The sequence below is a fragment of the Solanum pennellii genome, chromosome 3, assembly GCF_001406875.1.
Source record: "Solanum pennellii chromosome 3, SPENNV200".
Lineage (NCBI taxonomy): Eukaryota > Viridiplantae > Streptophyta > Magnoliopsida > Solanales > Solanaceae > Solanum > Solanum pennellii.
Window position 1 is genome coordinate 14,871,217 of NC_028639.1, and position 24,035 is coordinate 14,895,251.

Below are 24,035 nucleotides of genomic sequence, written 5' to 3' on the forward strand. Positions count from 1 at the left end.
CCCCCCCCCCCCCATATGAACTGAAATTTTCTTAGTCCTAGGTCTAGGGTGACGATCAAATTGCACAGATGCTTGCCTAGATTTGCAGTGACCTGCTTTGCTACTGCTGTTTCTAGATGATACCAGCCTTGAGAAAACCAAAAGCCACATGAAGTTGCAAGGAATAGCAAGCGGATAAAGGAAAATTTACAGATATTATGCAACACTGGCCAAAGAGATGATTCAACGAAGTTGTTGATCATGAAATGCCATAAGCTGTTTTACATCATTCCACCATGCAGCAACATTTTGTCCATCAACAGTAACCCAGTCAACTACAGTTGATGCTGGTTGTTCCCACCATTCATCTACCTGTAAAGATGCCACAATATCACATTTTGCATAAGCAGGAACTTTTCAGAACAGAGCAAAGAAGAGTATGTGGGGAAGTAAAAAAAAAAAAGAAAACAAACATAATAGCATCACCAAGATATCCTAGTTACAGAGCTTGAATGATATTTCTCTTTGGAATAATGCACAAGTACCCCCTCAACTTATGCCTGAAATCTCAGAGACACACTTATACTATATCAAGGTCCTATTACCCTCTTGAACTTATTTTATTAATAATTTTCTACCCTTTTCGGCCTACGTGGCACTAACTTGTGGGCCCAATGCTGGTTGACTTTTTTTTTCAAGCTAATGTCACGTAGGCCGAAAAGGGGTAGAAAATTACTTATAAATAAGTTCAGGGGGTAATAGGACCTTAGTATAGTATAAGTCTGTCTCGGGGATTTCGGACATAGGTTGAGGGGTACTTGTGCATTTTCCCTTTCTCTTTTTATAAAGACCCATTTTTTTGCTTTCCCCTTTTTGGGCCTAACAGAACTGAAATATCCTTCTAACACCAAATAAATTCAGAAACAAAATCTTTGGATCAATTAGGATAACTCTAATGTTTTCCAGAAATGAGTTCTTGGCAACTCACATAAAGTACTTTCTGTTCATGCAGTTGTGCAGAAAGATGTTAAAATTCACATGATCCTTGGGCCTAATTTTAAAAGCTAGCTCATGAGGCAAGGACTGCTCAAGACCAGATAAGGATACCCATTCCCCCCTCAACCGACGACTTAACATCACCCAAGGAGGTTAATCAGAAGATATGAAATATGTCATTTGGAAGACATGAAATGATAAATATCAAAGAAAACAATTTACAAAATAAAATTATATTAAATAAAACAGTCTTTTGTGGCGTGTCCTACCTTCGTTTTGGACACTCCCACATCTGTGTCCAGATGGATGATTGACAGCATATAAAGAAATGTGTAATTCCATTATTTTATTCATTTCTAAGACCAGTAAGATATTACCTTGAACAAATTGGTGAACAAATAATCAGCGACAAAAGTTACTCACCAGGCCCCGAACATACTTGCATTCCTCGTCAAGGCAGTGTTTAGCATTACCAATAGCTACGTCCAGTTCCTGTAGCCAATTCTCTGTAGCTGTCTTCTCTTGATCGGCAGCAAGACTTAAGCAGTAGTTTGTCGTCCTAGAAAGCACAAACAATAAACCCAACCATTCTATATTGGTTCAGTCAAATGTCCAACAATCAGGATTACAGTATTCAAGGCACTAGAGTCCAATCTAATTTTGTTAAGGCACCCCAGTTTTTGGTTTGAATAGGATAATAGAAAGACTTGTGCATTCCAAATAAGCAAGGATCTGACCCAGGGGAAAAAAAAGAAAAATTGCTGAGTGACATTTGTCTCACCTTTCATACTCATTTTGTGCCTTGTTAGCATGATCTAATAATGCACGACCACTTTCAACAAGATCTCGCCGTGTGTGAACCAAATTGATTGCCTTTTCCAAGTCTTCCAATATGGAGGCTTCAGAACCACGAAATTTCATACAAAATCCCAAAGATTCTAAAACTGCTGCTAAGCCAGCATCAGAGGCATCCAGACCTAAATACACAAGTTAAAAGGACAAAAACAAGATGTACATAGAAACATTAGTACATGTAAAAGGTGTGATAGCGAGGAATGCAAACCCAAGCTCAAAAATAGTGAATGTTTGAGCCAATAAATCCAAGAAAGTCATGGTATGAATATTTAAAATTCAATAAGTTTCTAACAGAGCTCATACATATTACAAAAACAACAAAACGAACTAATAACGAGCTCAAGTATTTATGTAACTTATTTCATAACTTGTTTAGCTTAAAGAGTAAATGGTTGGGCAAGTTTATCTTAAAGAGTATCTTTCCACAGATGCATGACTTGGCAGTAAATAAACAAGTGAGTGTAGCTGAGGTTTGGACACAGCATGGATGGAATTTCCATTTTAGAAGGAATTTCAATGACTGGGAAATCGAGACCGTGACTGATTTTATTGGTAGGTTGGAAGCTTTTACAGGAACAAGGGATGAACACGGTAGATTATGGTGGAGCAGAAATAACAAAGGCACATTCAAGGTAAACTCTGCATATAAGTTGCTAAATCAAGATGGACAACAACCTTCTCTTTGGCCTTGGAAGCAGATTTGGAAACCTAAAATCCCTTTCAAGGTGTCATGTTTCACTTGGCTTCTGACAAGAGAAGCAATTTTAACACATGAAAATCTCAAGAAAAGAAAGTTTTCCATGTGTTTTAAACGCTATTTATGTGGGGAAGAGGTTGAGACAGTCAATCATCTGTTTCTCCAGTGCAGAATAACATCCCAGCTATGGAGGATTTTCATTAGTCTCGGGGGTTTTGCTTGGGCTATGCCTAACAGAATCATGCATCTTTTATACAGTTGGGGAGAAGTATGGGTGGGAGCTGCAGATAGAGATAGATGGAGGATTGTCCCAGCCTGTATTTGGTGGACTGTTTGGACAGAAAGAAATGCTAGATGTTTTGAGAGCAAGAATAGTGATCTCCAAAAGATCAAACTAAATTGTATCAGGCTTTTTTGTTTCTGGTGCAAGCGAATGTATTTAGAGGACACTGAATCCATTATAGATATCCTAGGTTCCTGTTAGGATTCAGATTCAGTTTTCTTACTTTTTGACAAGCTGTAAATATGGTTTAGCGCAACCCAAGCACTCGTTTCAATGAATATACACAATGTTACCTTCTCAAAAAAAAACATTATAATCTATCATATACTAATAAAGCAAGGAAGCAAAGTAGTGACTCTCTGTAGCCCCTCCTTTTTCCATTCTCTGACTCATAAAAGCAAAATATGTACATTATAATCTATTATATACTTGTAAAAAGCAAAGAAGCACAGTAGCGCCTCTCTGTAGACCCTCTATACTCTACAACTTAGTGTCAAATGCAAGTACCAGAAAGAGAAAATGGGGGAAGTCAGTTCAGAACTTTGGATACAAGAAGTGGGGAAGACAAAACATTAGGGAAAAGAAGGAAATGCGAACTGCTGGGGAATAACTCAGTTGGGGCCTTTTGGTCAGGTGGGACTTGGGAGAAGGGGGGACATTTAGCTTTTAAAATCTAAGGTGAATGAAAAGGAAAACATTAACGCCTCATTTTTTACACTTAATGGAGGTCTGAAACTCTGAATCTTAATCATTCTTCAACCTATTAGGGAAAAGAAGGAAATGCGAACTGCTGGGGAATAACTCAGTTGGGGCCTTTTGGTCAGGTGGGACTTGGGAGAAGGAGGGCGCAGTTAGCTTTTAAAATCTAAGGTGAATGAAAAGGAAAATATTAACGCCTCATTTTTTACACTTAATAGAGGCCTGAAACTCTGAATCTTAATCATCATTCAACCCATTAAGTATGTTTTGTTTTTAGGTATGAATCTTAATCATTCAGATTCAACTCATTAAGTCCATATGTTTCTTTTGTTAAAAAAATCTTAATGAATTTGAAAAGATATGCACAAATCAAATCTATAGGAGAGCCTTAACAACACTTGGACTTATTTAAATACGTTTTAAAATAATCATTGTTGCTTTTCTCTCTCTTTGAAGGGCTTCGCTCTTTCTGGCTACAAACTTTCTTACTCTCTTTACTCGAACAAACACCAATTTTTTTCTCTTCTCGAACAAGTAATTTTTCATGATTTTTTGCGACAACCCGAGAATTTCTAAGCTAAGGCTTGAACCATTCTTCATTTGCATATAAGGTAGTATTAAGTGGTTCTTAAATTGTTCTTAGGGGGGGTTAAGGTCAATTCTTTAGTGTGGGAATGGATTTGGATATGAATTAAAGGTCACTAGAATTCTCTAATACAAATTGAGTAGAAAGTAATGATCATATTTCTTAGTACATAATAAATTAGGTGGCCCGTGATATCAAATGAGAGGTCTATGAGTCCTCTTTCCAACGCTACCAAGTTTGTCTCATTTTGTGTTTGGAGTAAAAAGTTATGATCGTTTTACCAAAGACTACCACAATAGAGTTTTCTGAGTAAGTGACCTACGAATCACTTTTATGTGCCGTAGAAGTTTCTACGATCCATACTGTTCACTACTTCATTCGTCGTGTCGAAAAAGTATTGGGAGTCAAAATTTTGGGTTTAATTCTTACGAATCCCATCTATGGGTCATAGTTTGGGCACGTAGAATGAACTTCTAAGCTTTAAAATTTCAATATGAATTCCACAAATGGGATTTACGGTCGTAGATTAAAACCACGAACTATAGATGACCCCGTGGAAGGTTTTTCAACAACTTTTTAAAAGGGGCAGTCAGTCTTTTCCCACTCCTTCTAAGCCTAAGCCCCCACGTTTTTACACCTTAATAGGTTCTAAATCCAAGTCTTAAAGCAAGGATCCAAGAGGGAAACGCTAGGGTTTTCAAGCGTTTTTCAGTTTCCGCAAGAACTTTGTTCTTCGAGGTATGTAAGGCTACTCATAGTGATGGACTAAGTTCGTCCTCAAACTCTATATCTACATTCAGTCATTAAGGGGTCGTTTGGTACAAAGATTAATAATGCAGGGATTAGTAATTAGTAATGCTGGGATTAAAGTAATGCAGGGTTTATATTTACCAAGTGTTTGGTTCAATGTTTCCCACCTCATCTTGTATTTAGATTAAAACATTATAAAAAATTTCTTCCCAATTATACCCTTGAATTATTATGTGATTGGGTTAAGGTAAACAATTGTTACAATATCATTTTTATGGCCCTACAACTAGCTATGAGAAGAACAATTGTGTTGTCATGTTTGCCTTTTTTTTTCACTAAAATTATTTGAGGATAAATAATTGTCATCTTAATAAATTGATCACTTACAAAATGTCAAATTTCAATTTTTTTTCAAAAAAGATAAACTATCAACTTTTAAAATTGAAAAAATGGTAAACAATAGTAAAATTGAATAAATCATCTACGTTTACACATAAAAATTGCAAGTTGTAATTATATCAACGAATCATACATTCAATTAAGATCACAAACGACATGTGATGATATTTTTTTGGCTTTTTAATTAGTTAAGGGAAAATACATAAAATCCCCCCAAACTTGGCAGCAAAACTCATCTTAGTACTTTAAGTTGACGGGTAATTATTTGCCCCCCTAATCTTTTTACAAGTGAATTGTATAACACCTTACATATACAATACCAGTTTCATATTCATGGGTGAAGTGCACGCCCGCCACTTAAGTGACACCTCAGTGCCACATCGATGACATGTCAGATAATTATTATTTTTTTAACTTTTTTTTACTTCTCCACATCTTTTAAAAAAATTATTTTTCACTCTTCACTCATCCTCTTCATTATTTCATTTGGGTCAATTTCTTAAGATCCAAAATTTCATATTGATTGATTCATTTTATTTTTCATTGCTTTGTAATTATTCACTATTACTTCCTTCAATACTTATGTCAGTCACCATACTTTTTTTCCCCAACTAGATGAAACTATCAATTTATATCAACAATGGAAATTTCAAATTTATGCAAAATTGATATGCTAATTTTTTAGATTTCTATTACTTTACTTATTTCACTTCTTAATGCATATTCAAGAATAGATTAAGTAACGTTATAGTTAGATGAATAATTGTTTTTTTTAAGGAAAATCAAATCTCAAATGTAAAGGATAAAGAAAATTATGTGAGTCTTGAATGTGATTTTCTATTTTTGTATAACGAAAAAATGTATAGAATGTAGAGTTTGATGAAGGAGAAAGAGGATGGGTCGATGTTGGGGTAGGATGCAGTGGGACTTGGGAGTTTCAGGAAGAAGAGAGAAGCAGGGATGTGGGGTTTTTGAGAAAGGGGTAGAGGGGTTTGAAGAAGAAGAATGGGGTAGGTGGGTTTTTTTTTTCCATTATATATATAGTGGGACCCATTTTTTCAAAAAGAAAAAACTTACGCGCCGTAAATTTTTTTATTTTTCTTTTTTTGCCACGTCATCTGTTAAGGTGGTATTAAATTCACTTGAAATGAGTTAAGGGGGGTAAATAATTACCCGTAAAGTTAAAGTGCTAAGTGAGTTATGCGGACAAGTTCAGGAGGGATTTTATGTATTTTCCCATTAGTTAATGTTAAACAACTCACATTTCAAATATTGTATTAATTTGTATTGGATTTATTTAGTAACAAACAATTCTCTCTAAATAATTTCTAAGTAATATATTTAAATAAATTTACCAGTACAAAACTACAAATATGAAACATAAAATCAAGAAAATAAACAAAATAATTAAAATGATTCGAGTGATATTTTTGTCTTTACATAGACTTATCCCATCGTATTATATCCCATGTATTACTAATACCTCCATCTGGAGGTAATAGTAATACATCCTATAATACCATGTAGTTGGTATAACTAAGCCATGGATTAGTTATACATACCCAAATTCCTACCCAACATAGTACTAAATAATACAATACATAATATATGAACTATTTGTTTTAATGTGGTCTACCAACCGACCCCTAAAAGGTTATGTTTAGGGTTCTACCCAAGTTCTTGAAATCTAAATTCGGTTGTGTTTTGTATTTTGAGTTCCAATTTCCTTATCATTGAAATTTTGATTACTATTATGCATATTGAATTCTAAATTGTTGTTCATGATTTGTATCACATGAACCCTATTTGTATATAAAAGTCGGGTTTATAAAGGTTTTTACATGAGTTTTTCCTATTACATTGAGTTCAAACTGAAAGGTACGAGTGTACTTTTTAAATGCATGTTTTAAAAAGGGTTTCGAAAGGACATGAATGGCTTCATATGTACTATTTGTCAATTGAGAAAGAAAAGAATATAATTGACTTTCTGAAACTTTTTCTTTCTTTTTGTTTGGTGGGTTTTGGTTTAGAAACTTTTTTAAGTCTTATTTGTTCATGGTGACGAGCAATATCACAAGTCTAAATGGAAATCTTAATGTTTTTTCAATTTTTGAAAAGTCAAGGAAATAGTTTAAGAACGTTTCAAGTTCCCTGGAGAGGCAAAAATACTAGGTAATGTTTTCCGACCTATCTTAAGTGTTAATGGGTAGAATCACCCAATAGTTGTGTTGATGGGAGGTAGCATGAACGGTAATTAGTTAAGGTATACACAAGTTTGGCATGTACACCACAGTTATCAAATAAAATATTTCCGCTAATACTTCCATAACAAACTTGTATCCATTCACGATTTGAGTTTAGCAGAGAATGACAAAAAGGGACATGTATATTTAGTGGTAGGTTTAAAATAGTCCTCTAAGCATCACTGAAATTATAGTGCTTTTACTTTCTCCAAAAGAAAACACTTTTGGTCTTTGTCAAATATTTAACCATTTATTTATGTTTGTTATATTTGACGAAAACAGTGAGGAAAAATATGTAATCAACAACAAGAAAGTCCCATCAAATCTTAAAATATGCAACACAAATTTCGCACTAGGCACTAAATAGATTTTAAAAAAATAGTAGAATTACACCTCAAAATATTGCATCAGACTCTAGAAATATATCAAGGTAGTAGAAACTACAAAATTGCACCTCTAAACGTGAGTTCAAACTTCTTTCCTTTACTCATAGTTCCCGTCAAATCTAACAAACAATTTGTTAATTTTTTTACGGAGATTAAAAGTGATAACTTTTGGAGAACTTAGTGGGACCAAATTGTTGTGTGCCCATACTTAACTGACTACTTTGAACCTATCACCAAACGTAAGTGACCATTTTTGTCATTTCAAGTTAAGGATATCCAAATATTATGCGTAATAAGTACATATTCATTGCATCTCATCATTGATGAATAAGCTTTACGTACATTGAAGTGGGAGATGGCAGGAGAACTAAGTTTTAGGCAGATGCGTGGAACAAACAGATTCCTCTAAAAGAATCCTTTCCAGATCTGTTCTTATTATGTAGTAATCCTGATGCAAATATCAATGAATGTTGGACAGCACAAGGGTGGGATCTAATCTTCAGAAGGTTTTTGAATGACTAGGAAGTGGAGAGAGTGGCCAAATTGCTAGATCTATTAGAAAAATTCCCTGGCATCACCAATAATAAGTCATTGAAATGAAGAAGAATTTTTTTTCTCACCTGCAGGATATTGTAGAGCAGCAGAAATACGGCATATAGATGGAATTGCAGATGGATCTCTTGCACCAGCCCTAGCCGTCAATATAGCAGCATTCTTTTCAGCAGCAGCAACAGCTTCTGGTCCAGTAGATCCACCGACACCCATAGATTCCAATAGTGCCTATTAGCATGAAACAAGGCACCATGAGTCCAGAAGATGAGATAACACAAAGGAAAACTGCAATAGTCAAAGATGATAATATAAAACAGAATAGCAACTGATATTGTAGCCATTTCGTTTGTCATATTTTAAATTATCGCTTTAGGTAAGCCCACCATCTCTGTCTTTCATCTTTTGGCTTACGTTAAATATCGAGACAAAATATAGATAAAGAAATTTAAAAATTCTTCACTTCTTGTGTGTTTGGCAGAGAGGTGAACAATAAACTCAGTTATTGCCAGGTAAATACATTCTTTCGTCAAAAAACCCCAGACGCTTATATGTACAGACACATACATACATTTATATATTAACTTATCAGAAAAGAAAGAAGAAAAAATATATATCCACATATGTAATATATACACGTTTTTTCTGAATGTATATATCATCACCTCATGAAGGATGTCCCTTTTACTAATAAATATTTTGATAATTGCTCATGGTAGGAGTTCTCGTGATGAGATATATGCCACAACTAATAAATATCAAGGCAAATGGTGAGAAAATGGAAAAGGTCCCCTCATAGAATTGATAAAAGCTTGTGCAGAAAGCACTTAAACCGTGTAATTCAGTTTAAGCCAGGTTTTGAGCTCCGCGTCAATTAAGTGGTGCTTTATTTTACGAGTTAAGACACAATGGCGTGTGCCCTAATCACCTATGAACTATGCAACTTACTAGAGGATAAATACAGTCGATAAACTGATACGTTAATTGTAAAAAAATTGTTTTAAGAAATTAAAACTTTAGTGAGATAATTAGCTTTGGAAAAACTTCAAGCTACATCTCCTGATCTCAACTAAAAAGATAGTAGTTTTTAACCTTGATTAACATGATTTTACTCCGCATAGTTTACTTTGTCCAAACAGGATTAGCTAATTGTGGCCTAGAATTTAAGGAAAAGAATCAAAGGGAGACCATTATATCAAGTTAAATTTGCAGTTTCGCACTCACATCAATTTATGGCAAAGATCTATCTATCTTTCTCTATTGATACCACTTGTTACAACAGAAGAGTTTCTCATCGACTTAATTAAAAATGTCTGAGAGGTGATCCTAATCTTCAGCTATGTATAATATGGAAGCTAATTGATCCATATACTAATAAGGTACGAAAATACTCTATATTTAACTATAGAATATTCTATATAATTAAATGCATATTCTCTTGATACTCTAACATGCACCCCCAAATTTAAAGTGGGGAACCAGCTTGAGCTTGGTTACTTTGATAATTTCTTCATGTGTAATTTGCACCTAGTCTCTAAAGCATTAAAATATAAATATTAAAAAGAAACAGTTAGAAGTAAATAATTAGTAATCAGCGTAGCAACAGATTCTAAACACACAGTAAAACTGTTTTCACAAATCTTCCTTAAGCCTAGCAGTGTAACAACTCTTCTAAATTTCCTCTCGCTGTACCAAAAACACATTTATTAGATTTATAGATTAATGAAAAATGAAAATCTACAAACCTGGGGTGTTGATGGAAGCATGTAAAGTGTATTATCAGGAGTTTGATAAAATGCTGAAACTTCTTGCTCAATAAGATCTTTTGCACTGTGTGATAAATCTACAAGAACAGTACAAGCAGGAATTATAGTACTCGATGAATACTCCTTTGCAGCTAATGGCTGCTGACCCCAAAATGCTGCAGCATCCTACATAGTGACAGGAAAAATTTATGTAATCAAACAATCAACAAATTTTCCCCAAGTAGTTCAGGATTCAGGCATAGTTGTTGTTGTCATTGTAGTTGTAAACAATCAATAAGTTTATCATATTCTCCAGCTTAAAAACATAAATATATCAGTGGAACGGCTAATTTGTTCACAAATTGGAATATTTTCAGTGAAATGTACATATATTGGGATGCACATACATCAAGTATCACATCGATGTACCTACTCCTTCCACCCCATTTTGTTAAACCAAATAGTGACCAATAAATAATCCATAAGCCTTTCAAACTAGGTCAAACAACACATATGTCAAAACTTCAGTGTTCTACATGCACGACATTTTTGTACCGCATCATTGTACATACATATAAGAGTCTTCGATGAAAGAAAATTTCTTTAAGAGTCTTAAATGAAAGACTTGTCACATGTCTTCTACCTATCTTCACTCATTTCTCACACAAATGGGACAGAACTAGTACATTACAACTAGGTTGGGCTGTTGAAGCCATATTAAGTATGCCAATAACTTCAGCATATGGTCCCTTCGCTTCAATATTTATGACTTTTTTTACTATTTAGGGATGTCCCAGAATATTTACACAATTTCATATCTATACAAGATTTATATTTTTTGAGGAAGGTAATTCAATATATACAACTTTTTAAGAATTCAAAATCATTATACTATTCATTTAGCTTTTCAACCATTACTTTAGTTTTTTTTCTTTATTGATAGTATAAAAATTGAAGTCAAATAAACATCTTAGACTATGCTACCAGAAATGTTGTCATATAAAATAGAATTGACCATTGAGACAGTAATAAATAAAGATCATCTTCGCAACTGATTAACATAATTGTGAGCCCTGAGAAATTTCACTTTTAGTTTTTTCAACAAAAAGCATTTAGACTATGTCTAAAGGCTACACAAGACCATGTAGTAAACTCACACATGATGGAGCCCCATTAGCATGACTATCTGGTTTAGTAATCAAAGAGCCCAAGTCAAACAGCCATTCAAGTTAGTAGTTCCAATGAACTCTTTAGGTAAGTTTGATAATTGGTGTATCATGACCAAAAAGAAAGTCCCTAGTGTAGGTTTATTTATACTTTCAAAAGGTCATACATTATTATTTTGGGGAAAAAAATAGATGTTCAAGCCACAACATCATGCAATCCTCCACCTCACCCCATCCACCCAAAAAAAACAAATAAAATTAAAAACAGAAGACTTGTATAACAACACATGCACCGCATAGACACATAATTTCAGTCATACCATGCTTGCCTTTAGTAAGGCACTATAAATGGATTCCAGCTCTGATCTGCGAGCATCAAACTCTTCGATCTTCTTCCATTTCTTTCTCAAAGAATCTTCAGCTTCTTTTCTCTCCGCGCACAATTTATTTAAACGCTGTATTTCAGACATCAGTGTGTTCACACTAGCTTTTAATCCAGCTGCTTCTCTTTCCTTTGTCCAGACCTCCAACTACAAAAAAAGTAGAAGAAAATTGCTAGGACATCCCACACATACAAAATCAATAAATAGGTCGTAGAGGTAATTGAGCTAGAGAAGATTACGATCACACATGTGACCAGCATATCTGAAACTACCAAGAGAAAGTGCTATACAAGTACACAAACGAAAGGAAAGTACACAATGTATTTTTAATGGTGGTGTCGGGACCAGCTTGCCAGACTACAATTTCATAGGGTGCGTGCTAACTCCCACCAATCAGGTCTTAGGTAGATGGGTAAAAGTCACAAAATATTATTTTTTGGTTATTCCTATGCTGAGAACAGAAGTACAGTGTCATATAAATGTAAAGCAGCATTTTTTGGAATAATTGAACAGAACCAGTAGGCTGAATATCAACACACATCTTCTAGGATACTGTTCCTCCAAAAATAGATTTCCTAAACTTACCTGCTTTATTAAAAAAAAAAAGGCTTTCCTCCTGTTTTGGCAAGAAGTATGGTCATATTGCTCGCAATTGTGGCAAGAAGTTCTGATCTTATTGTAGACAACAAGAACGCATTATCAAAGAGTGTCCCACACGTCCTCAAAATCGTAGGGCAAAGGCTTTTCAAGTTGGGATAAATGATTCCACTACAGATAGCTCATCTTTAGTAGGACAAGTTCTTACTCCTCAAATGGTACAATAAATGATCTTGTCAGCATTTTAAACTTTGGGACTACAAGGTAATGAGGTAATATCTAAATTTTGGCTTGTTGATTCTGGCGCTTCCAATCATATGACCAACTCAACTGATATACTCAAAAACATCTGTCAGTATAATGGTCTAACACAAATTTAGGTTGCCAATGGTAGTAATTTACCCATTACCAAGGTTGGGGATATTACTGTAACTTTCAAGAATGTTTTTGTATCACCAAAGTTCTCCACTAGTCTTATTTCAGTTGGCCAATTGGTAGATAACAATTGTAATGTGAACTTTTCTCGTAATGGTTGCCTTGTGCAGGATCAGGTGTCGGGGATGATGATCGCGAAGGGGCCTAAAGTTGGAAGATTGTTTCCTATACACTTTTCTATTCCTCCTGTTCTGCTTTTGCTTCCACCACTAATAAGAATGAGGTTTGGCATAAACGTCTAGGACATCCAAATTCTATTGTGTTTTCTCATTTGTCCAATTCTTGGTTATTGGGAAATAAAAATCAATTTTTAGTTGCTTCTTTTGATTGTTCAACTTGTAAATTAGGCAAAAGTAAAACTCTTTTCTTAATTTTGATAGTCGTGCTGCAAAGTGTTTTGATGTCATTCATAGTGATGTTTGGGCATTTCACCAGTTATTTCTCATGCTCATTTCAAGTATTTTGTGACATTTATAGATGACCATAGTCGATTTACATGGGTGTATTTTCTTTGAATCTGAAGTGTTTTCCATATTGAAGAAATTTTTGGCTTACCTTGAGACTCAATTTTCCACATGCATCAAAATATTAAGATCTAATTCTGGTGGAAAATATGTCTCACGAATTCAATAATTTGTTGCTTGAAAAAGAAATTGTATCACAACGTTCTTGCCCATATACGCCACAACAAAATGGGATTGCTGAGCGTAAAAACTGTCATCTTTTGGATGTCACTCGTACTTTATCTTGATTGATTCCTCTGTTCTTTCTAATATTGGGTTGAGTTGTGTCTATTGTTGTGTATTCAATTAATAGACTTCCATCTGAAGTGTTAAACCTTGAGTCTCAATATTATCGTCTTTTTCACAAGCATCCTAGCTATCATAGTATTCATACATTTGGTTGTGCTTGTTTTGTGCACCTGCGTCCTTCTCAACGCAATAAACTCTCGGTTCAATCTACTAAATATGCTTTCATGGGCTATAGTACTTCGAAGAAAGGATTTATTTGTTATGATCCAAGTTTAACAAATGGTGTTTCTAAGAATGTTATTTTCTTTGAGAATCAGTATTTTTTTCCTACTCATATTGAGTCATCTTCTGTTTCTCTCTTCTTCCTACTTTTGAGGATTTGTCATTGTCTTCTAAGCGGTTCAAACCAGGATTTGTGTATGAACAACGTCGGCCAACTTTACCCCATCCTGAAACAGATCCGCCACCAGAGAGTGCTCCACAAGTAGAATCTAAGATTTTTCAAGGCCTGCTCCTCTTGAGCCTCCTCGGTGATCTACTAGAGTGTCTCATACTCCTAAACGGTATGTTTTTTCTTCTACTTATCCACCATCTCTATTCCAACAGGTTACTCACAAGCCTCCAAGCCTGAATGTAGGCAAAAAGCAACGGAGGAGGAACTTTTGGCTCTTAAAGAAAATGACTCATGGGACATTGTTTCATGTCCTTCAAATGTTTGCCTTATTGGATGTAAATGGGTTTATTCAAAACTTCACTTGATGGAACTCTTGATTAGAACAAAGTTCGATTGGTTGTTCTTCGTAATAGACAAGAGTATGAGGTGGACTATGAGGAGACTTTTGCACCAGTAGCAAAAATGACTATGCTGGGAACTATTATGCCATTGTTGCTTCACAAAACTGGTCTCTTTATCAAATGAATGTCAAAAATGATTTTCTCCATGGTGATCTCAAAGAAGACATTTATATGAAACCTCCACCTGGTTTGTTCTCATCACCTACATCAGATGTATGCAAGTTGAAGCGGTCTTTGTATGGATTAAGACAAGCTCCAAGAGCTTGGTTTGATATGTTCCGGTCTACTTTGCTACAATTTTCTTTTAAGCATAGCAAATATGATTCGTCTTTGTTTCTTTGGAAAACGTCATCAGGTTGTGTTCTTCTTCACTAATCACTAGCCTCCAACAACAACTTAAAGATTATTTTCATATGAAAGATCTTGGTACTCGTACATATGTTTGGGTTTGGAAGTTCATAATGTTGCTTCAGGTGTGTTTCTAAAGCAGCACAAATATACTCAAGATCTGATTTCTTTGGTTGGTCTTCAAGATTCCTCCTCCGTAGATACTCCATTGGAATTGAATGTGAAGTATCGTCGTGAGAAAGACGATCTTCTTCCTAATCCAACTATGTTTCGACAATTAGTTGGGAGTCTAAATTACCTTACTATTACTCGACTTGATATCTCTTTTGCAGTGCAACAAGTTAGTCAATTTATGCAAGCACCTCATCATCTCCACTTGGTTGTTGTTCGCTGCATTATTCGATATCTTCTAGGAACATCTACTCGTGGATTGTTCTTTCCAAATGGTTCTCCTATTCGTCTTAATGCTTTTATTGATTCTGACTGGGCGAGATGTCTTGATACTCGTCGTTCAGTCACTGGTTGGTGCATGTTTCTTGGGGAGTCATTGATATCTTGGAAGAGTAAAAAGCAAGATCGTGTATCAAAATCTTCAACAAAGGCTGAATATTGATCCATGTCTACTGCTTGCTCGAGGTTGTATTGCTTCGTCGATTACTTGCTGAGATTGGATTTCCTCAATCTCATCCTACTTCTCTCCATGCTCATAATACAAGTGCTATTCAGATTGCTACTAATCCAGTTTTTCATGAGAGGACCAAACACATCGAAGTAGATTGTCATTATATACGAGAAGTTGTACATAGAGGAGTTCTTACTCTTCCACAACTGTCTAGTGATCTTCAAATAGCTGATGCATTTACAAAATCCATGGCACGACAATGCCATCAGTTTTTAGTAGGCAAATTGATGTTACTTGATCCACCAGCATCAATTTGAGGGGGATGTTAGCATGATGGACATCTAAACAATTGTATATATCAATGTAATTATATAGTGATATAAATTAGCATAATCATATTGATTTGTTGTAGAATCAAAGGAATAAATAGTGCGACAGAATAGCTAATTTGGAGGGATTGCAAAGCAGATTTAGAGGGATTGAATGACAAATTTGTAGAGATAGAATAGCTGATATTTAGGGATAGGAATGAGAGATCTTTAGGGATTTGTAATATTTATTCTCTCTATATAATGGAAAGACTCACTTTGAGAGGCATTCAGCAAAACTGACAGATTCAACCTTGTTAAAGTTTGTGACCTCATCTAAAAGAGTAAGCTATTAGAAAGTGCAGACTTTTACTTATTCCTGTCTTTCTCCTTCAAATGCGGCTCTGATTCTTTTTTATGGGCAAGTATAAATTCTTTTTTGATAATAATTGGGGATGAGACTCGAACCTAAGACTTATGCCTGCTCTAATACCATGTCGAAGTTTGTGACCATCTCATTTGAAAGCTTTAGCTATTAGAGAGAGCACACTTTTTATGTCTTCAACAAATCCAAACTTCTTTGACAAGATTTTCAAAGAAAAAGGGAAAATATCGTGGATAAGTTGGAATAAAACATTTTATCCTACACTAAGACATGATCTAAACCAAGATGTGAAAGAAGCTGACCAACCCAAAACCTTAAGTTTATGGATAGAGTAGCCCAAGAATCATAAACACCTTTGAAAACCCTTGCACAGTCGATGAAGAGCAAGTAATTCTCTAACATCCTCGCACACATGTGACAGGGATCTTAGATTTACACATGAACTGATTGATTGAAGATTTGCTTTTTTTAAGAAGATTGAAAAGTGAATGGTAGAAAGAGATATCAAGCTCAATAGTTTAATAGTGGGCCTGGAGCTAAGATAAGAGTAGGTTCAACAAGCTAAGGCTGGCTTGGATCAAAGCATCTGGCTCAACGGTCTAAATTGAGAAAGAGAAGCTCAAAGCAACTCCATAGGCTAAGTTAAGAGAGAAGCTTGGAGCAATAGAACCTGAAGAGAGAATGTGTTAGTGCATGCGGTTTCACCAAGTTTAGCTATGATATAATGTGAAAGAATCTGAGCATCCAACCCGAAACCTTAAGGTTATGGGTGGAGTAGCCCAAGATATTATAAATCACTTTGAGAACACCTACACAACTGATGAGAGACAAGTATTTATTTAACATTTATTTTCTCCATTTTCTATCTACCTTACAAGTCTATTACCTCACCTCCTTCGAAGTTTAAAAGTTTTTTCTGTACATTCTCTTGGAAGAGAAGATACATTTGCCATGAGTTCATTATAAATAACTTGGTAAAAATTTTCAGAAAACTTCTCAGTTCTAACAATAAGCTAAAATAAATGCTACCTGTATCTTCTTTCCTTAAAGATCATCAAAATAAAATGATTTAAATCATTTCTCTGGTAAGTTGTCTACTCCACAATACTCTCAATCTCATAATTAGTGCTTAAAAGATTAACATTTAACCAGCAACATCCAAGTACCAGATACAGTAAGCTAGTAGTTTTAACACAAGCATAGTATGTGTAGTAAGGGTCAGAATAGTTGTCACTCTATACAATCAAGGCTAGGTTTGGAATGGAGAACAAATGGTCTACCTACATGCCCACACAACCTTATGGGATCGGAGTGTGGAGGTCTATCACAAGCCGGTGGATCAAGTTTGTCAAGTTTGCAAACAACTGTAAAATTGAGGTGGAAAATGGGGGAAAACACTACTTTGGGAAGATGTGTGGGTCAGACAGGAAACTTTGAAGAACAAGTATCCTGACTTGTTCAAGCCGAACCTTCAAAAGTATCCACAATCAGAGAACTGAGAGACAATCAAGGGTGGGATCTCAGGTGTAGGAGACACTTGAACGACTAGGAAATTAACAAAGTAGCTGAACTACTCAATGCTTTGGAGCAATACAAAGATTTAACTCCCTTCGGCTACCAGACAAGCAAGGCAGGGTTTCAGTTGGTTCAGCTTACAAGAGATCACAGAGGTAGGTGGCCAGCCCTGGAAAATAATCTGGCAAGTCAAGTACCTTCCAAGGTTGCATGCTTCACTTGGCTACAAGCCAAACAGGCCACTCACCCAGGACAACCTTATGAAAAGAGGTCGTCAAATTTTGCTCTAGGTGCTCTTTTTGTGAATGTGAGAGTGAGACAATAAATCATCTCTTTCTGCAATGTAGATAGAGACTGTGAAGTTATGGCAGATTTTCATTAATTTAAGAGGCATAAGCTAGACTATTCCAAGGAGCATCAAAGAGGCTCTAGCTTGTTGGAATAGAGATGGGAATCAGTCAGGACACAGGGAGAGACGGAAACTTGTCCAAGCCTGCATTTGGTGGACTATTTGGGTGGAAAGGAACCAAAGATGTTTCGAAAACAAGAGTTGCTCTCTGCAGAAACTGAAGATGAAGTGTCTAGTCCTTTTCTTTTTTTTGAGGTGTAAACACGAATATCCTCAAGAAGAAGAGGATATTCCTTTAACTTTAGATTATTTATGAAGCCTTAGTAGGGTCACCTCTCGCACTGTAATTTTGTTGTAAGTATTACTGGAATACTTTTTTGATTATTCCTTTTGTTCATAATACAAGTTACCTTCTTCAAAAAAAATAGTTGTCACTCCATAGAGGAATGTGTGAATGAGGATACCGCAGGAAGCAAATATCAGTACAGAGTCAATTATATAACACCTCAAAAAGACAATATGATTAACATTTACATCTATTAACTTAATCAGAAAAATATGGTAAGCCTTGTAACATAATCACAATGCAACTAATAGTTTCTCAGGCATAACTTCAAGATGTTCTCCAAAGAAATCCAGAGTGGTATAGCCATCCCATTTTACCACAGGTCCACAGTCTAGACAGTATTTTTTAGATTTATAAGAGAAAAGCCAAACCTCAAGTTGCCTGAGGCTGCTCATACTCTTTGATGTTCCTCCAATTGCTAGTGAGTGTGTAGAGATTGCATCATCAGTTCCTTGGAGACGCTTTAAAAGTTGTTGGCTCATCTTTCTCGCTTCTGCAGCTTTATTCAATGCATCTTCAGTAGCCAAGAATTGCTGAACATGTGCTTTCTGCATCGGACAAAAAAATCAGACCCTTGTAAAAATGAAAGGTCTTACAACTATAAACACAAGTGCATAACAATCAATTTACAGCATCCATGTCAGGTAGACAGTTGTTAAGGAAATGTAATAGACAGGAAACACTCAATTAATAACCAAGTCAAATTGAAGATCCAATTCAGGTCGAAAGGCGCAATAATTTACAAAGAGTTCTAATAGGTTTTCAAGAAACAAAAAACGCAATCCACAAAAAAGCCCAAGGAACTTTGCAAAAGCAACTAATTCAAGGTGGCAAACTATTATAAGGAATGAAATAGAAAAGACCTGTCTCTCAAGAAGTTGATTTTGACTCCCTTTTGAAGACGTATCACCTCCAATTTTGCCATTGCCATAAAGTTGATAGTGTAAAGGTGATGTTACATCAGGAGAAGAAGCATCCATTACTCTGTCATTCTCGTACTTGTACCTGATTCAAAGGGTAAAATTGACATCAATGAATATGTTCATTATCATGCCACAATTATTATAAAGTGAGTGTAAGCAGATATCACAACTACCAAATGGAAGCAAAAGGTCTCCATGCCTTTCAACTTGGTTACCTTGTAGGAAATTAAATGTTATATAAAATATATAAATTGAATTAGTTTATCCTTTCATTCATCAATCTTTCAAGTATTTGTATTGTATTACTTTGGGGTAAGACACCGGGATAGCAGTCCCACACACCTTTCAGCTGGGCATATATGACACTTAGGAGATAGCAACTCTAAATCATTGAGTGATTAACGGATGGTCGATGCACTGCATCATGCAGGTCAGCCAAGTGTCAATGCGCAGAAGACGGGCAAGACAATGTGGAACTATGCTTCAAGATCAAATAATTGGGATCAGCTACATGAATCTTCCGTATGCACTCTGCTCTCACGGCCATTTCTCTAATATTAAATGTTTCATCTTGCAAGGCAAACCAGGGATTCCCTAAATTATATTTTCAAAATCATACACTAAACCACTAACGGATATACAAGTCTAACCAGAACAAAAGGACTCCTCACAACTCCAAACCTAATATAAGCATAAGATCAACTAAGTATATTTCTAACTAGTTTCTGTCGACTATAGTTGGTATGATACTTATCTCTGATTAGTTTGAGTTTTGATATGTTAAAATATGACGAAGGCAACATCTGATCAATTTAACTATTGGTCATATTCCTGAAGTAGACATTTATTTCCTATAAAACAAAATTTACCAACTCAGGTGACAACTGCAAAAAAAGAAACAGGAAATAGAAATATATGAGTTACAGTTATTTTCAGTTGTTCATTAAACTAAGCAGAGAAAAGAGTGATAACAACCAAGGTAGACAGAATCCAAAAATGAAATTTCTTTTAAGATACTTCTTTTTTTTTGTTGACAAAGATAACATATTTTTTAAAGATATTTCTAAGAAGATCAGATTACCTTAGAATCTCTGCATCAGCTCTAACGTCAACTTTCTCTATTTCTCGAGTAATTGTAGTCTTCAGCTTTTGAGCATGGGCATTGATTGCCTGTAGCAACTGGGGAGGACTTTTCAGGCAACTGACAATTGCATCTCTTACTTCGTCGGGTAAATCACCATCAAGGTCAATACCCAACTTGGCAGCTTGTAACAGAGAATTCATATGGATTCCATTTCCTTCATAAGCAGGAAAAGAGTTGCGAATCTTTTCAGCCATTTGCATAGCAAGACACTCACATGCCTTCCTGATATCTCTTTCCCATGTTGTTTCAATGAGAATGACATCCTCCGAACTTTTGGTTCCTTTAGAAGTCGAATAAACATCTTTCTCATTTGCCTGAAAAGTAGTAACCACCTCAGCAGAGGAATCAACACTAGATCGCTTAACGTTCCTTGCTTGGTTTATATAATAACTTAGACGTTTATGGTACTCGGAAAATATTTTTGCAGCTTCTTCACATTGTTGATCATAAGCCTCCAGCATTACTTGTTTATGCCTGCATTTAAAAGTACAAATATCAGCTATACTCAATGGCCCTGTGCCAACCAATCTAGAAACAAGTTCTTGTTGCTAAGCGACAGAAAATACGCGAGTTTAAAAATGATGAAAGGAATAATCCAACCCATGATCCACACCTTCAGTAAATCAGTTGTAATACTCACAAGTTTAACTCAGATTCGTATCATCAGAGTGAACCCAAAGTTTAGAGTCAATGAATTTGGAGTGGGTATAGACAATATAATATCCACATTTGCTTTCTTCTTTTTGGATAATCTATACAGCGGGATATAGTGAATCTAGTTAACTGCTAGAAGATCTAGATTTGCCTTTGAACATTACAGGTTTTTGATGAAGAATTTAAGTAAGATTTTCTTCTAAACATATGTTCATCACTAGAATCAAAATAAAGAAAAATACAAAGTTTGTAGTTGCGAATAGCTGAGAGATAATATTACGATTTTCTGATTCTAATGACAAACCTGTAGTTAGACCTCTCGTCAAGCATGCACTTACGCTCAGCCTCCTCCCTTGAGACCTCCAACATCCTAGCCTTCAACTCTTTCCGCTGACGTCTCACTATCTGCCTAAGCCTTTCCACCTCTTTCTCTGCCAAGTCTCTTTCCTGCAAAGCAAATTCCCTACTATTCTCAGCTGAAGCCAACCCCACACTCGAAGAGGATCCCGAACCACTGTCCCTAACGACCCCTACCTTTTCCTTCCTCCTCCCTTTACTCCTCCCAGAATCAACAGCATTAACATTTCCATTTCCATTGCCATCATCTCTTCCATGTACGAGAATATTCCGGTGGACTTTTTCAACAGTTTTCTCGGATTTCACTCTATTCAAGAGAAAATTCCAAATGGGTATCATATTACCACGGCAAATCTTGCGAAGTGAATCAATAGTAGGCATTGCTGCTTTGCTTGAAGCTGCGTATGACCCTAATGGTTGGTACCCCATCTCCTTCTGAAGCCATTCCAGTATGGCTTCTGGTTGTACCGACCCCGCCATGACCTAGGGTTTCCAATTCTCCAATAAATAGCACTAGTTCACTCCAGTACCCAGAATCACAAACTAGAAAATTGAAATTAAGAGCAGATAACTGATAGCCCCCAAACGAACTGCTCCAAAATGGGATATATGAACAGATCTGAGATTGATAATGGAGTAGAAGTAGTGTGGCCGCAAGGATCTGTAGCTCAGTGGGAGAGTTATCGTTATGAATTGGAAGAAATATAAATTACTGAAAGTTCAAAATAGAAGGTCCCGCTCCAAAGCCATGTGTTACCAAATCATTGCGCGTGTTTTACTGCCGCCTACTGTCCGGCCCGGAAAAGCTCCCATCTACTCCATGATTTCAAATTTTTTATATTGAATCTTTAATTTTTGTTAGTATAAAATTTAATTCATATGTTTATATTTTTTAAAAAAAATTAAATTTTATACAAAAAGTGAAGATATTGATCAAACAATTTGAAATGATTTTAAAAAAAAAAGAATTTATAATGATTAAAAAAAACAATATGAAATGATTATATCGATGAATTGTTTATTAGTACTATTTTTTATTCGTTGGGATCTTTATAAGACTCAAAATGTGAAAGAAATTGATCATATCATGTCAAAACAATTTTAGACACATAAATTTTATTGGATTTAATTCATAAGAAATTTGAATTATATTCATATTTATTTGTGTTGAATGGTTAATTTGGGCTTTACAAATAAATAAGTCCATCTGTTATTTAATTCAAGTCCAAGGTCCATTTCATCTTGAAGCCCAAACTCATGTCATGTGTCATAGTGACTAGGTATCTAAGACCAACAAGGTTACGTCATGTTCCCAAATGAGGTGGCAGTCTCAGTCAAATGCAAGAACAATCACAATTCGTCAAGTGTCAAAATGGCATGTTTTGGCTAATCATAAGCAACTTTGTCCATATCACGCTCCGAGCCTACACCTTGGGCGTAACTAAAAGTCGAGAACCATCGTTGATCCACAGGCGAACCATTAGCCTGGCGCAATACTCGACGGAAGACTCAATCAACAACATAGGAACTCAAATGCAAATAAGATAACTCAAGTCTCAGAACATTAACAATGGAAAATGAAATTGTCACGACCCAAGGGTAACCCTATATGTAACATGGTGTACTTGATCCCAAAGGGTCTCATACAAGCCTTAGCATATCATAAACACAAGTAATAGAAATGATGCAAATTTAGAACTTTTTAAAATCGAAGTCTTATCATGAAAATAAAAATAAAAATATATACATTGTCTCATTAAGCATTTAATACAATGAAAAATTCAATAAGGATCATGTCACATTTGGGGAGCACCCCCTAGAAGTAACATGGCGTACTTGACCTCTCAGAGGTCTTATACAAACCCATAGTTATCATTTATCTCATCGACATAGTAAATTTAGCGGAAAATTTAAAATTTTGTATAGCACATCATATGCTAGAAACATCACTTTGTATATTTATAAAATACAAGTCATAATACATATTTAGACTCTAAGTTTCTTTGTCATCTTAGACTCAACAACATAAGAATACATTAGAGACACGACCATTAAGACATATTACAAAATCATACGATATTTAATAGACTTTATAATAAACCATAACATAGGAAATCATTGAACTTAAGGATTCCTTTCCTTGAGCTTGGGAATCATCTATCAAGATCTTCACCATTCAAGACATCATTTAAGCATCCATAACCTACACTGCGTGTAAAAAGTAAAGAAGAATGAAATTAGTAGAAGAATGCACTAAGTATGACAACCATGCAAAAACATACATTTAAATGGGACATTTTCTTGAAATCATACTTCATGCCTTTTTGAGTAAATCCTTATAAAATCTTTAAACAATAGCATTGACATCATTTTCATACTTCATATAAACACAATCAAAGCCAAACATCATAGAAAATCACATATAGAATTTAAGTCTCATAATGAGGTCACTTTACAGTTAGCTTAATCATTTTAACAGTGAACTCTTTCTTTTAATTCATTAGCCTCCCAAGTAACCCTTTAGGGATACTTGGTGCAATGTATCACCTTAGGACCACAAGGAAAACCCTACATATCATCTACACAAGACAACACATACCATCATAAAAGTATAATACAACATAGACATAGTTAAGTCAAGACCTTCATCATATAGTCAACAATATCAACATCATGCATAAAGACTCATATCATGCACATCTTCATAACAAGTAGACAAATACTACAATGTCATGCATAAGGAACACATACATAGTGACATGCATTGGAACACCTTCCTAGAACTTCCT

At 35.3% G+C, this 24,035-nt stretch overlaps 1 protein-coding gene across 1 annotated transcript; it reads right to left on the reverse strand.

The window, feature by feature from the left end:
* Positions 1-113: 113 nt before the first annotated feature.
* On the reverse strand, positions 114-22,109 carry LOC107015263 (AUGMIN subunit 5). The gene is made up of 10 exons (XM_015215481.2): positions 21,194-22,109; positions 20,173-20,709; positions 19,032-19,173; positions 18,540-18,716; positions 11,654-11,863; positions 10,168-10,353; positions 8,494-8,653; positions 1,757-1,952; positions 1,399-1,534; positions 114-351 (listed from the first exon to the last, which is right to left on the reverse strand). Exons 1-10 carry the CDS (start codon positions 21,724-21,726, stop codon positions 223-225), a joined length of 2,406 nt encoding a protein of 801 aa, XP_015070967.1. The 5' UTR covers positions 21,727-22,109; the 3' UTR covers positions 114-222.
* Between the last annotated feature and the right edge of the window lie 1,926 nt (positions 22,110-24,035).